The sequence below is a fragment of the Telmatherina bonti genome, assembly GCF_933228915.1.
Source record: "Telmatherina bonti genome assembly, chromosome: 15".
NCBI lineage: Eukaryota > Metazoa > Chordata > Actinopteri > Atheriniformes > Telmatherinidae > Telmatherina > Telmatherina bonti.
In genome coordinates this window covers 20,430,130-20,444,383 of record NC_136613.1, presented here as the reverse complement: position 1 = coordinate 20,444,383, position 14,254 = coordinate 20,430,130, and the positions used below count along the sequence as shown (strand labels likewise).

Here is a 14,254-nt window from a genome sequence, read left to right as displayed (position 1 = left end):
GTTAGTTTTTTTTCTTCTCTCTCTCTCTCTCTTTCACTGGAACTTTCCTTTGCATTACGTGCCAGCAAAAGCGCAGGTGATTTTCACATGAGCGACTTTGGGAGGGGAATGGTCAAAGTACCAGGTCCAAAGTCAACAAACCGCCATAGTCTTAAGATGAAGGACCCTATCGGCTCCTGCTCTGTGAGTATTTGTTTATAAAGAAAAGAGAGACAGCCTATGTTTGGTTTCAAAACACACTGTAAGACAAATGCAATGTTTAGTGAGATCCCACTACTAACTTTGTATTGATTTGGACTGAGTTGTTTCAGGAAGTTCCTGCTCTATGTGGTAATCACACTGAGTATTTTTCACTGTCTTTCAGTATAACCAACTCTATCAAAATGTGAAACGGTTTTCAAAAAATGGTGAGTGCTTCTTCAGAGAACTAATGGGAGTTTTTCAGCAAAGGTGAGTTCAGCACGCATTTATACATAAAGGACATTTCAATGGCCACAGGTGTTTCTTTTGTCTCTGTTATGGTCTCTTACTTTAAACTTTTCCGGTTTAAGGGCTGAGCTGGAATTTACGTATGCCAAAGGCCTACAAAAACTGGCAGGCAAACTGATCAGGGCCTCCAAAGAAATGTCAAACAAGTAAGGGACACGGTGTTCTTTTTTTTTTTCCTTTTTAATTAGCTTTGACTCTTCTCTGTTTTCTGTCTAACATGACCTCTCCCTGGGGAATGACAGACTGCCACATGATATACAGAAATTATAGTATCATGGGAAATTGCATACACTCAGCAAGTTAGATGTGATCAAAACACAGGCAGGTGTCAGACTAATTAGCCTACAGCTCTAACCTTTTCATGCTGGCTCCCCTCTCAGTTCCACCTACAGTGCCTGGTGTCATGTGTCAGATGAGATGTACTCAAGAGCAGATGCCCACAGGTAGTTTTCAGCATGAGTTCACCACATAACTAAACCTGTCCACAAACTAAAATCTCTCCAGCATTTGTTTAAAGGTTAAATGTGGGCCAATGCTCTCATTTCAGATCATTAGGAAATGCATTTCAGCAAGAAGCCATTCTGGAAATACGGCAAGTCTTAGATGAGCATAATAAGAGAAAGAGGCCTGTATGTTGTTTATATTCTCCCTACATCAGTCTTTGTTTTTACCTTAAAAACATTTGTTAATGTGTCTGTAATCCTGTGTTTTCAAAGCTTGACAGCATCATTGATAGAAATGGGAAACTTTTCATTGCTAACTGGAATGAGCAACTTAAGGTAAGCAGTCTTTCAAATGAACAAAAGAAATTTTGCTTATAAACATACAGAGATAAGAATTAGCAATGCGGAAACTGCTAAATCTTACATCTATTAAAAGTCTGAGTAGCTACTAACTGATTCCCTTCCCAGTAAGGACCTTCCTGAATTGAAACATAGATGTCTAAATAATTAAAAAGTAAGGAAAACACCATGTTAAATAATAATTTTATACTGAGCTGGCCATCCTTTGACAGTAATAACTGCTTCAATGTGTGCTTCAAGAATTCATAGATTAATTAAAATTTTGGACAGTAGGTTTTTTTTCCCAATGTCAAATCCATTTTCTCTCTTTCAAATATGATGGTGGGTGGGAAGAGCTCAGAGCATACCATCGTTATGCTCTTTCTGCGAGTTTGTAACTAAATTACTTGTATAAACTTGTTTGTTATCATCCTGGAATACAGAACGGCTGTTAGTTGGTCACCTAATCTGACAAATAATCTTCAGACGTACCCCCATAATGCAAGACAGAGATAATCCCACGTGTAGTAAATGCTTCATGCTTGGTGTCAGGCAATTGGCATTACAGGCTTCATTGAAGCTGTTAAACAAAAAAGGCATCAACATAATATATGCATAATCCCACCTTTGAATTGTGTTTATCTGGCATTGCATTAAGAAAAAAAACCCTAAAGTTCAGTTGGATTTATAAGAAGTTTTTTCAGCAATGAGATGAGATCAATGATCTAAAGCCCTCCACAACCAGGCACCACTATATATCAAAGACCTCATTGTTCCTTATATACCAAGTAGAGTACTTCGTTCGCAGACTGCAGGCTTACTTGTGGTTCCTAGAGTCTCAAAGAGCCGAGCAGGAGGCAGAGCCTCTGGTTATCAGGCCCCTCTCTTATGGAATAAGCTCCCAGTTAGTGTTAGGGAAGCAGACACCCTCCCCACCTTTAAGACTAGGCTGAAGACTTATCTTTTTGATAAGTCCTATAGCTAGGGATGGTTAGCATCCCTTAGTTATGCTGCTATAGGTTTAGACTGCTGAGGGACATTTCCTGATACACTGAGCTTCTTTCTTTTTCTCTTTATCTCTTTCTTTTACCCCCCCCCCCCCCCCCATAACAGTGTTGCATCATTAACATGTATGTCTCCTGTCTCAGCAGGTCTCCCTGGCCGGGAGTAGCAGTTCCTGTTGTCTGTTGTCTTTCTGTCCTCTTCCCCCCACACAGCAGAGGCAGATGGCTGCCTGTCCTGAGCCGGGTTCTGCCGGAGGTTTCCTTCCTGTTAAAAGGGAGTTTTTTCCTTCCCACTGTTGCCAGTGTGCTTGCTCAGGATGGGAGATTGAGTTGGACTCAACTCAATCTGTTGGTTTCCTTATATAGGCTGTTATGAATTGGCCTTCATTATGTTTTCCCCTCTGTCTGTAAAGCGTCTTGAGATGGCATTGCCGTGATTTGACGCTATATAAATAAAGTTGAATTGAATTGAATTGAATTGATCTCAGCACTCTTCCTGTGTTGCATACTCCTCTAAGCTGGTGTCTGTTTAGCAGCTCATATCTCCAATTTAGCATTTCAGAGTTGTTTTAAACTATCTCAACTCATGTCTGCTTTCAAAAGTGCACTCTGACAGAAAAAAAATCAGAGAGCTGAACAATTAAACTCCGATGCACCATTCTGCACAGCATGATAAAATGGTGAACATAATGTCACTTGGAAATAATCATCATAATTTAGTTACACTGATAATGTGTCTGTGTGATTTCCCGTTTACTCCAAAACAGCTGAAAAAGAAACTAGTTGGACTGACAAGAGAACATGAAGCACTCTTCAATTTTGTTGAAAACAACAAACACATTTGCACGGAAAAAGAAAAACAAAAGGTACAGAATATCATGATTTACAGGAGCCCTTTTCATCCCTGCATGCATATTTGTGTCTGGAAAAGCATACTTCTGGTTAAAGATACCACCGTAGTTGCTTGAGTTGTTTTATTTCCTATTGTTGCCTGCAGATGCTCAACAGGCTGACTAAGTCGGCAGAACTGCAGGCACGTGTGGATGAAGATTACTTCACTATCAACATGGAGGGTCAACAGATGAGACTGAAGTGGGAAAATACTCTGAAAAACTGCTACCAGGTAGAGAAAATGGTTTTATGCTTGTCACTTTGTGACCAGTTAGCTGGTGTGGTTACAAGGAGTGGCCTTCTGTGACTGAACATGACTCAGCATCTTTTTCAAGGGCACCTCATTTTCAGAACAAGTCAACCAGTGAACAGCTACAAGCAATAGGTCATTTTACCACCATGCAGCAAGGAACAGCAGCATGAGAGGAAATTAGGACAGTTTGAGCTGCTGGCTCAAATCTTCCAACATACATGAGGATCCATAGTGTAAATGACATGCCAAGTGGAGTGTGAAGAATGGGCTCAGAAAAGCATTGGTACTTTCTGCTTTTTCAGATCATACAGGAGCTGGAGAAACAGCGAATTGAAGTTCTGTGCAACATTTTAAAGAGATATAACCTCCACATGTCCAGCTTTGGACAGAGCCTCAAACATGTAAGATACCCTGCGTTTCATCCTGCTCACAAGTGCACAGATGTTACTGTAAAGAGCATAACCACCCCTGCCTTTCTGCCATTTCCAGGGCCAAAAACAGATAGAGCAGACAGTCCAAAGGGTGGACATGGATAAAGACATACAAACCCTGGAAGAGGAAAACAGCATCACAGATGAAGATCACAAAGCTGAGTTTTTGATGACTGATTATTTTGTAAGTCTGCTCTTTTTCTGCTCTGAAGATCTGTTGCATTTTGAAAAGCGATCTTTCTGCAGGCAGACTCGGTCAGGGAGCCAGTCAAAGACAAAGCCTCTCATCTCTGTAGGAGGGATCTTTTTGATGAAAGCATGTGAACTACAGACACACAAATGTTCTTCAGTTTTGCAACAAAGCCTGCCATGAACCCTGTACTGTGACTTTCCTATGTATTGTTTCCTTTTTACACACACATTGTACTGTACATTTTGATTTAACAATGAAGCGCTACCCATGTCTGCTTTAAAAACTTAACAGAATAGGATTTTCCTGATTTACTCTGTTTTGACTACACAAAATATGTGAGGTTGGGTAAGGCACTAATAGTGGTGTTATTGTAAAACCCCTCCTGGAAGCTATTTTTTGTTGTGTTGCTTTGACAATTAAAATTAGACATTTAAGTTCAACACACACAGTTCACTGGCTGATGATCCAGCCTGCTGACTGCTGAGGATGTGATGTGATATATTCATTTATGTTCAGGAGGAAGACAGCAAATCCCTGATGGACAGAGAAAGAAGAAGAAATGCAATCAAGCTGAAACTCCAGCGTCTAGACGAGAGCATTACAAAGACAAAGAAGGAATGTGAAGGTAAGTTCGGTCTGACTTGTTTTTTAGCTTATAGACGGCATTCCAATAAATTTGCCAATCTGTCATTTTGAATCTGGATTCTTGTTGCAGGAATCGAAAAACTGAAGAAAACGTATGCTGAGAATCCTTCGTTTTCCAACCAAAAGAACCTCGAGGAAACTGAACAGCATCTAGATGAGGTAAATAATGTCGCGCTAAGTGACAGGATTGTCACATTTACAGCAAAACATGTTTTATATTGGATGTATATGAATTTTCCTCAGGTGTTTATGCATTTTGTCATCTGTAGTTTACTTTAAAGCTGGATCTCCTCGAGGCGACTCACTGCAAGCTCTCCTCATCGCTGTCTGAGTTAGAAGGGAAATCCAAGTCATTTCACCGTTTCAGTGACAGCATTTTCAAATGGAAAGATAAGGTAGGCCTTGTGAGGAAATGTATCACCTTTAAGATGGACTGTGTGTTGAGCCTGAGTTTATGTCTGTTGTGTGGATATTATAAACCCCAAAAGTAATAAAGAATTCAGTTTGGCCTTTCTCACAGCAAGAACAGGCGGTGACAGTAAGAAGCAGGGTGTTGATGACTATTCCTGCCTACAATAAAAGAATAATTGTTAACAACTCATTTGGTTACTACATAATTATTTTCCATGCGACAGATCATTTTTAGTCCTTTATGTGTATAAATAGTTCAAGTCTTTGCCTTCTGAACACGTGCCTCCACTCTGGCTATTAAATAGACTCCTTATTATGACTGGTAGTTTGTTATTAAGTTATATTTGTTTGATCATTTACACAGACTTGTACTTGTTTATATTTCTGTTGTCTACCATTTTTAATGAGACAAATGTCCACCAAACCATTTATTTTTCACTCAGGACAGTGAGCACAGTGTTGTTCAACTTTCTCGCCCGGTCAAACTAAGGAAGACACCATTCAGATCCTCACGCTCGCTGAGAGCCTCCATTATTTACAAAGGACCTGTTCAGCTTCAGAAGCAGCCATCTGTGCAGCCTTCGCCAAATGCTAACCAGGTCACTTCCACAACTGTAACACAGGAGACTGTGGAGTGTGGCAGCACCATTAACACAGCCCCGTCTCCCATAGAGGACAACAAAGGACAAGGTAACTCCTTAGGCATTACAATAAAGACATCCCATCTGGAAATACATCATGAAATTAAAGTAATGTGAACTATTTAGCAGATGAAACAGTGGCGCTGACTAGTATTGGACAATGCAAGGCCCTGTACAGTTTCACGGCCACACATGATGATGAACTGACTTTTAAAGAAGGTGAGAGGTGACTTTAAAACACTCGATATTTAACCTAAGTAAAGATTAAGGTCCTAACTGAATAATTTGTTTCACAGGGGACCTTCTGGAAATTTATTCCAAAGAAGACAATGGTTGGTGGTTTGGCAGCCTTGACAGACAGACAGGTCATTTCCCATCAACTTATGTTGAAGAGTTGCCTGTGCTCAGCAGCATCAAATCATCTGATGCCTAAATGGCCTAAATGTATACTGATAAGTGGCTAAATCTGCTTATTGTTCAGTTCTGCTGTAGCAGCAAGCCTTCAAAAGCTGAATTTATGCATTTGTTTTTTTTAAATATTTAAAATGACTAACATTCATTTTAATAAGTACTCTTCTGCTGACAGTAATGATCTTTTTTTCACACAAATATTGTGTAATGCTCTAAGAATTTAATTATCTATCAGCTTAAATATAACTTTGCTTTTAGTTTTATAACACACTGTACAAGTAATGACATTTACCAATACTTTATTACTTCAGAAGTGACAGTAAAACAAAGAAGCCAAACTTTATTTATATTCCAACCAAATGAGCAATGATTAAAAACAAAATAAAAACTGTTTCCATGTGGATGATCAGTTACATGTTTCAGGATCTGAGTGGATACAATAAGAAATTGGCTCCTCCCCAGTGTCCTCAACATCAAATTCATGAGTGGGAGCCGATAAACTCAAACATAACCAAGAAAGCTATTAATAATCCAAGACTCCTATTGCATATGGAGGTTTAAATTTATAAGTTTCGACAAGGTAACTAATACTTTGTTTACTGACCAGTAATTATCCTCTGATGACGTTTCATGTAGACCTCCTTGCTTTCCATTTGAATTGTTGTGAAATTTACATTTCTTTGTTTTTTAACATATAAACAATCATCTTTCAGCGACGTGCCAGAGAGATGAACTCCTTCCTGACATTTGCCAGAAATGCTGGTAAATTGTTGGTCTCCTGAAGTCGGCGTTCCAAAACTGTCAAACAGTCAAGTGCTGGGTCACTGGACACAACTGTAAAAAAATAAAATTAAATTTAAAAAAAAATCAGCATTTGCATTAATAGAGCACACAGACCGTACTGATGACAAGATTTAAAGGACCTTCAACAAATGTTATGAAAGGCTTTATTCTTTAAATATATACAGGTGTCTGCCACACTAAATTTCCCTAGTAAGGGATGAATAAAGGCCTGTCTGTATGTCTCTGATTAGCTTAGTCTCCAGTGCATTACTTGGTTCTTAATACTTGTACAAAAAAAAAAATAAAAAAAACATTTAAAAGAAAATATCATAGTCATACAATTCAGTTTCTATGTAAAACACTATCTCACAGCAAATCATCTCAAACTGACTGACAGAATAAAGTATGTTTGGGACGCTTACTCTGGTATGATCCATCTTCTTTAATTCCCATTGTGATGATGTAAGCACTGTCCGGATCAGAAGGGTTTATGTTACGGAAAACAAACTGCAACTTTTCACCTTCAAAAAGGGACAAAAACACATATTTAGTTATTTTTAATTAGATTTACTTCAGTTAAACCAAAACCCAGAAACCTCCTCTTGAAAGTAAATTCTACAAGCTCATTTAAGTAGAAAAAAGTTTGGTTAACTCTACATATAGTCGCTGAGCTGCTTGTTCATAATCTATGATTAAAGAAGGGGAAGAGGACTGCAACAATTCATCTGATTGCTATGGAGCATGGGAACAAAGGGTAAACAGAATAAAGGTTTTATTCTCATTTAGCGAGATTACAAATGTGGCCAATTTATGCAAACTGGTCATTCATGATTTTTTTTTTTTTTTTTTTTTTAATCATGTAGCAGTCTGTCAGATTTCTGTCACATCTTCCAAAGATGAAGCAGTTTTTGTGTTGATGTAAGTTATTTCCATGACATTGATAACTGTTTGCTGCAATGATGGTATAAATTTGGAAAAGATGGTGCTTTTTTTTAGCTATCAGGCCTCAGACTAGAAAATTTGAAACTGTACGAAGCAGATGTAATATTGTACAAAAAAGATTCAAGAAAGACATTTTACGTGATAAAGGTGTGTTTAGCTTACCTTTGACCAACTGTGTTTTCCCGAGTATTGTTCGTATCTCCAGCCCCAAATGATCCTGAAACACTAATCTGGCTTTTTGGAGATTCCTCAGCCTGTCTTTGTTTGCTTTATTTTGAGACATAATTACTGGGGAAATAAATAAATAATACTGAAACCACTGTCAACTACATTTAAAATTAGCTGTGTATAGTCAAACACTGACTTACAGTCTTTTCTCTTGGTTTGTTCAACTTTAAGCTTGTCGATTTTCTGGATGATGTCCTCTTTTTGCATCTCCTTTTCCTGAACCTCAGACATCACCTCAGATATGGTGTGCCGCTTTTCCTTTAATGACCTATCTTTTTGTTCCAGATCTGCAAGGGCAAACAATGTGTCAATATTACAACCTTCAAACAAAAAAACTGCATTTCAAGTTGTGTTGTGCCAAAAGAGCTGAAATAACAAAACAAAACTGGAAATCTGATGGATGACATGAACAAAGGAAAAGTAAATTAAATGCTGCAAACTAACCTTTTTTGAATGCCTGTATCGTCTCAAACAGCTTGTCATCCTCCTTGCATTTCTTCAAGCATGTATCTGTAGATAATGGGGGGAAAAAAAACTTCAAATAAAGTACCTGCATGGTTAACTAATAGGTCTTATTCTCTTACATGATTTCTTGGGTCACTATGTGTCAACAAGCTGTGCATTCCAAAAAAACACACTGACCAATTTTTAAAATACAACTAGAAAATGTTTTTCAAAAATTATTAAAACTATCAATTACTCAAAAAAATTTTAAGTGTTGGATTATTTTCATTCTAACCACACAGTGGTGTTGCTGTTGTTTTCACCAGCTCTTTACCAAGCCTGTGTTTGCCTGTACTTCCTTTTGCAGCTTCAAATTATACTAAATAGGTCATTTTAAATCATTATGAGGTCCAGCCTACTGAAGTTTAGAGTGAGACAAGGGGGATATGTGCATACAGGAGTTTTTACTTCAGGCAATATTCTCTAAAATTAATGACTGAAGGTGTTTTACAATTGCCTTTAAGCAGTAGTGTTCTGAAAGCCCACAGGTTCATGATGGTGAAAAAAACAAGATCAAATGGTAATAAAGTAATGACATCTTTTTTTATCAGAAATATTAAAAATACTGATTTAGTTGCAAACACCTGCTCGGCTAACAATCCTAAGACACTTAAATAATTATTATTTTGCTTCAAATAAACTTTTTTTTTTTTTTTTTTTTTAATTGTAAACTTGTGTTAGGATTTCTTGCTGCTGTGCCTTGCTTTTAAGTTGCTTCTTAAATGACTCAATTTAATGTCATGAGACAATTGAATACATTCACATCATTTACTTTACATTCAAGACTTAACTATCTAAGTTCAAAAGGAGGTAGTTGGTTAATAATACTACAACTTACCAAGTGCTGACTTTACAAACTGTCTGTGGGACTGGGAATGCTCTCCAGCTGTGTCAATTATGTCAGCATATGTTTTAAGGTGTTTGTTGTGAATCTCCTCCATTGCACTGGTGAACCTGTCACTCATGCTTGCGTCAGTGATGGATGTCATGGTGTTCAACAATCAATCTGTGATTAAAAGGGAAAAAGTAACACATTTTTCATTGTATTTTCTTAACAGAGCAAGAAAAATAAAGTTAATGCAGTCTGTAATTCTCCTTACACAAGCATCAAACAGCTGATGCTTTCATAGATGCGTATAATTGCGAGGTCTAAATTAGCAGAATCTCTATTTTTAATATTAACTCTTTTTTCTTCTTTTTTTTTTAAAGGTAGGTAGGTAAACATCACAACAAGCATTAGGACAAAACCTGTGGGTCTACTTTAACTACTGTTTGCATTTTGATCATCTCGGCATCTGTTGCTAAAGTTGCTAATTCATAATAAACTACAATGTGTAAAACAGCAAGCAACGTTCCGACAATAAGTGCTATATTTGCACAGAATTGCCAATAAAAGGAACAATAAACGTCACAAGGACTTCATCAGTAGCACACTTGTAATAGATTTTTTTTTTTTTCATAAGCTTAGTTGTTTAATACAACTCGTATCATTAGCATGTTAGTGCTAATGCTACCGGCATAACGTTATTGATAATCCGTTATTAAGATATCAAGAACCCATCTCACCTATCCAGTTAATAAACTATTAACTAACTTAAGATCACATAGTGTACGTACCAAAAAGTGTGTCAAACAGCTTTCTATTTAGATGTCACTCTCCAGTCTGGCTATTTTCAAAAATCCGCGGTTTCTACAAAGAGGGCGGGTCGTGCTTACCGGAAACTACGTTTTCTATTTACTTCCGCTTATAAATCCGCCTCTAGCCCATGTTTTACAGTTATTAGGTTATAAGTTATACAAAAGGTTCTGAGTTTCTATCATAAATGTAGATGTAGCTCTATTATTATTATCTTCAATATTTTTTTTATCTAAACATTCGTAGCCTGACAGAAGAAACGTATGTTCTTGCACCCCACCATGTGGTGAAGATGAGAAAGTGCAGGTATCTCACAATCCTGCCAAATAGCATCCAGTCCAAACACGTTTTAAGAAGTTAATGTTTTAGCAAATACAATTTTTTAAAGTACTTATACTGTTGTCAATTTTGGCTTAAGGAGAAACTAAAACTGAGGTTGGATGAACCCTATAAACTCAGCTGTGGGTGCCAGATGGGCTGTTTTTCACTTACTACAGGAAACCCATTTTGTTGCTACGTTCACTAAGAATGACAATATTAATGAGGCTGAAAAAATTCATGGGGGTTATGTCAGACACCCTCTTTTGTGGTGTGTATAGTGGCTAATGTTTAACAATTGTACAGGCAATGTTCTATAACACATATAATGGCTACATAGGGTGTAAACATTTTTTTTTTTTTTTTTGTAAAGCCTTAAAACGCTGACCTTTTTGTGCCTTGGGAACACATCGTTATATTCCATATGAGTCAAACAATCTGCAGTTGTTTCCATGGCTTCAATGAATGATTTATGACCCCAGCTTGTGATATAAAGTGATGGGAGGTAAGAAAAAGCTCCATGGTGCTTTGACTGGTGCTGAAGAAGCAGTTGCTGCACTCAATAAAGGAACTAAATGGATTTTATCCACAGTTTTGGTGTGCTAGTTATACAGCACCTTCAGAACAACTACAGGGATTACCACAGCTTTCTCAACTTTATGTCAACAGTGGGTGACCCTCGTAATATTTTTTCTGTTTATTTTCCACTCTGGTTTCATTTTAGCCATAATGTTGGCACCAAGATGATATGGGTCGCTGTTATTGGAGACTGGTTCAATCTTATATTTAAATGGTAAGACAGTTTTGATGTGAAGATTTGAACTTTATGTTGTTTATTCAAAGCCTTAAATTCAGTATTTTCTTTCTCAGGATTCTCTCTGGGCAGCGACCTTACTGGTGGGTGCAAGAAACTCACTTGTACCCCAACAATTCAATCCCACATTTGGATCAGTTTCACATAACATGTGAAACAGGACCAGGTTAGTAGGTATTTAGTGTGTTTCAGCTAATCCTCTGAAATGTAAAACAAAAACAGGCAACCACTCTCATCAATTGTTATTTTTGCAGGCAGTCCCTCTGGCCATGCCATGGGTTCATCATGTGTGTGGTATGTCATGATCACTTCTGCTCTCAGCTTTGCCAGACCCTCCAGTGTATCTTCTGCCTGGAGCCTTCAAAGGTGAGGGATTATGTTTTCCATAGTACATCAAGTTGCTTCCTCATTGGTCTAAATTTTTTTTTGTTGTTGTTGTTTGTTTGTTTCTTGCAGGTTTCACCTCTTGAAATGCTGTTTCTGGGTGGCTTTTTGGGTCATTCAGATAAGTGTTTGCATCTCCAGGGTTTTTATTGCAACACATTTCCCACATCAGGTTGTTCTTGGTCTTGTCGCTGGTGTGTTCAATTCTGCTGTCACACATTGGTAGATGTTTGTGTTTTGTTTTACGTTTAAGATAACATTTATTTCCTCTTGTATAGGCATGCTGGTTGCTGAAGTGTTTGATCACATCCCATCAGTCTGCAATGCAAGCTTGAAAGTGTACCTCCAGGCCAAAATTTTTCTTTTTTCTTTTGCAGTGTGCTTTTATATGTTCCTTAAATTCCTTGACATTGATCCTTTGTGGTCAGTCACCAAAGCCAAAAAGTGGTGTGCTAACCCAGACTGGATCCATCTGGATACTACACCTTTTGCTGGTCTAGTGAGAAACCTGGGAGCGTTGTTCGGTCTGGGCCTGGCAGTAAACTCTGAGATGTTTGTTCAGAGTTGCAAAGGAAAGAACGGCAACAAAATCATATTTAAATTCATGTGCATGACTGCAACTCTCATGTTCCTCCAACTGTATGACTTCATTAAAATGCCCACTCACAATGAGGCTCTGTTTTATATACTTTCTTTTAGTAAAAGTGTCTCAGTTCCACTTGGTGTGGTTGCTGTCATTCCTTACTGTGTACATTTGCTAATCAGAGATGAAGAAAGGAAACTTGCTTAGACTGGAAAATAATTGTGATCTTGTATTTTGATGAAGAGAATTTGTAAATTTGCAATTAATGATTACAAACTGAATTGAGTAAACACACTCTGGAGAAACCTGTAACACATTTATTTCATTGTCATTTCAGCATGGAACACTAGGAAAAAAAAGTGGTGTTACTGGGTTTCAGTAAAAAGCATGTTTATTTATTTTCTTTAATGTAAGTATTTTGTGTTGCCTGTATGTAGAGCTGTCCTTTTTATTCTGTTTTATATTGACAGTGAAACTATGTGTAGGTGTGTATCTGTAAAACTGAATAACTAATTTTGTCATTAAAGTTCATCTTTGTAGTTAAAAATAAATACATTTTTTTCTGAGGAATCTTTGTCCAAAGCCCTTTCGGTTTTATGCCTTGGAGAAAAAAAATAGGTTTTTATTGTTGTTTATTGAGCTTGAGAGCACAAAAGTTTCTTTTTTTTAAGTAAGTGGAATTACTGATAATAAAAAAAAAAAAAAAAGCTAAAATAAATTTATCAGCTGTTTAAATGAAGTTATACCTAATTTTTAAAAATGTCTTTCAATGGTTTTAAGAATCCCTCTAAGTCAGAATCTGTTGAATATAACTGAAGTATAAGATGCCATTTGTTTGGTGTTATTAGACTGTATATAGATGTTAATATATAATATAACTGTACATCATAAGCATATCTCATCAGTACCTGGTCAGTTTGTTGACATCTATAATATGCTACATTATAAAAGCAACCCAATCATTTACATTTTAGCCAAACTCAAATTTATGTGACATGTCTGTGGTTCAGTAACATGCCTGATATTTACAGTCTAACTAAATGCATTCAACAGGAGATACTGAAATCTGATTTTTTTTTCCAGCAGCACTCCTGTTTGCACTTCATGAACAGCCTGCTCTGGGTGAATTACATAATCTCTTCCAGGTATCTTAGTTTCTCAGGCAGATTCAGATATTAATCAGCCAAAAATTAATGAGGTAGAACAGAGTCTCTGATGTAACAAAATGAGGGAAATTAGTTATACTCCTGAGCAGAGCCCATTTTTTGTCACTGTCTCTGGTTGCTTAGCGTCAGATGCACCTGAAGCCTGGCATTGAATGATGAAACTGTTGTAAGTGCATAGGCTCCAGGCCAAGCCAAGCTGCAAAATACATTTATGAGTCTTGGATATTTTACTACTTCATTATTACTTAGTACAGAGTAATAAATAAGAAACAGTCTAATCGAAGCCTGCAGTTTATCCCTCGTCCTTTATTTGTTAGACATAATTTTTAAAAGCAAGGATTTTTTTTTTCCAAAATATAAGGGAAAAAATATGCATGTGTAAGTAACAAAACAAACTACATTCAGTCTTCTGGTATTCTTTTCAGCTGACTTCTTTGTAAACCTCTGATTGTATTACTGGCAGTGGCAGCCTCCCGTACACTGCAGCTCAGTGTTGAAGGTCAAGCCTGCAACAAAACTTTCCACATAATACAGAACACACAACAAGGTACATGATTTTTTTTTTTTTTTCATTTTTTCATTTGCAAGAAATTACCACAAACAAATAAATATGCATTTCTTTATTTACACATGATTTGTTATACAATCATAAAAAAAACTCTTAAAACAAATTTAATGTACAACAGTACCTGTTTATGCAAAAAAAAAAAGTTATCTTTCAAAACCTATAAGTATTTTTCAGTTT

The 14,254-nt window shown here is 37.0% G+C and overlaps 3 protein-coding genes across 3 annotated transcripts; 2 read left to right on the top strand and 1 right to left on the bottom strand.

Annotated features, from left to right (window-relative positions):
* Nucleotides 1–87: 87 nt before the first annotated feature.
* On the top strand, nucleotides 88–6,173 carry nostrin (nitric oxide synthase trafficking; the record flags this gene model as incomplete). The annotated part of the gene is made up of 16 exons (XM_079254428.1): nucleotides 88–183; nucleotides 365–450; nucleotides 552–635; nucleotides 870–932; nucleotides 1,037–1,118; nucleotides 1,206–1,268; nucleotides 3,043–3,141; nucleotides 3,273–3,398; nucleotides 3,722–3,820; nucleotides 3,909–4,034; nucleotides 4,560–4,668; nucleotides 4,759–4,847; nucleotides 4,958–5,083; nucleotides 5,543–5,789; nucleotides 5,870–5,959; nucleotides 6,037–6,173. The coding sequence occupies 16 exons, from the start codon at nucleotides 88–90 to the stop codon at nucleotides 6,171–6,173; spliced, it is 1,722 nt and encodes a 573-aa protein (XP_079110554.1).
* A 687-nt stretch (nucleotides 6,174–6,860) lies between these two features.
* On the bottom strand, nucleotides 6,861–9,597 carry spc25 (SPC25 component of NDC80 kinetochore complex; the record flags this gene model as incomplete). Its single annotated transcript, XM_079253928.1, has 6 exons — nucleotides 6,861–6,985; nucleotides 7,357–7,455; nucleotides 8,039–8,164; nucleotides 8,245–8,391; nucleotides 8,549–8,614; nucleotides 9,447–9,597. 6 exons carry the CDS (start codon nucleotides 9,595–9,597, stop codon nucleotides 6,861–6,863), a joined length of 714 nt encoding a protein of 237 aa, XP_079110054.1.
* Nucleotides 9,598–11,137: 1,540 nt separating this feature from the next.
* On the top strand, nucleotides 11,138–12,550 carry LOC306766082 (glucose-6-phosphatase 2-like; the record flags this gene model as incomplete). Its single annotated transcript, XM_079253689.1, has 5 exons — nucleotides 11,138–11,355; nucleotides 11,433–11,546; nucleotides 11,635–11,742; nucleotides 11,833–11,954; nucleotides 12,039–12,550. The coding sequence occupies 5 exons, from the start codon at nucleotides 11,138–11,140 to the stop codon at nucleotides 12,548–12,550; spliced, it is 1,074 nt and encodes a 357-aa protein (XP_079109815.1).
* Between the last annotated feature and the right edge of the window lie 1,704 nt (nucleotides 12,551–14,254).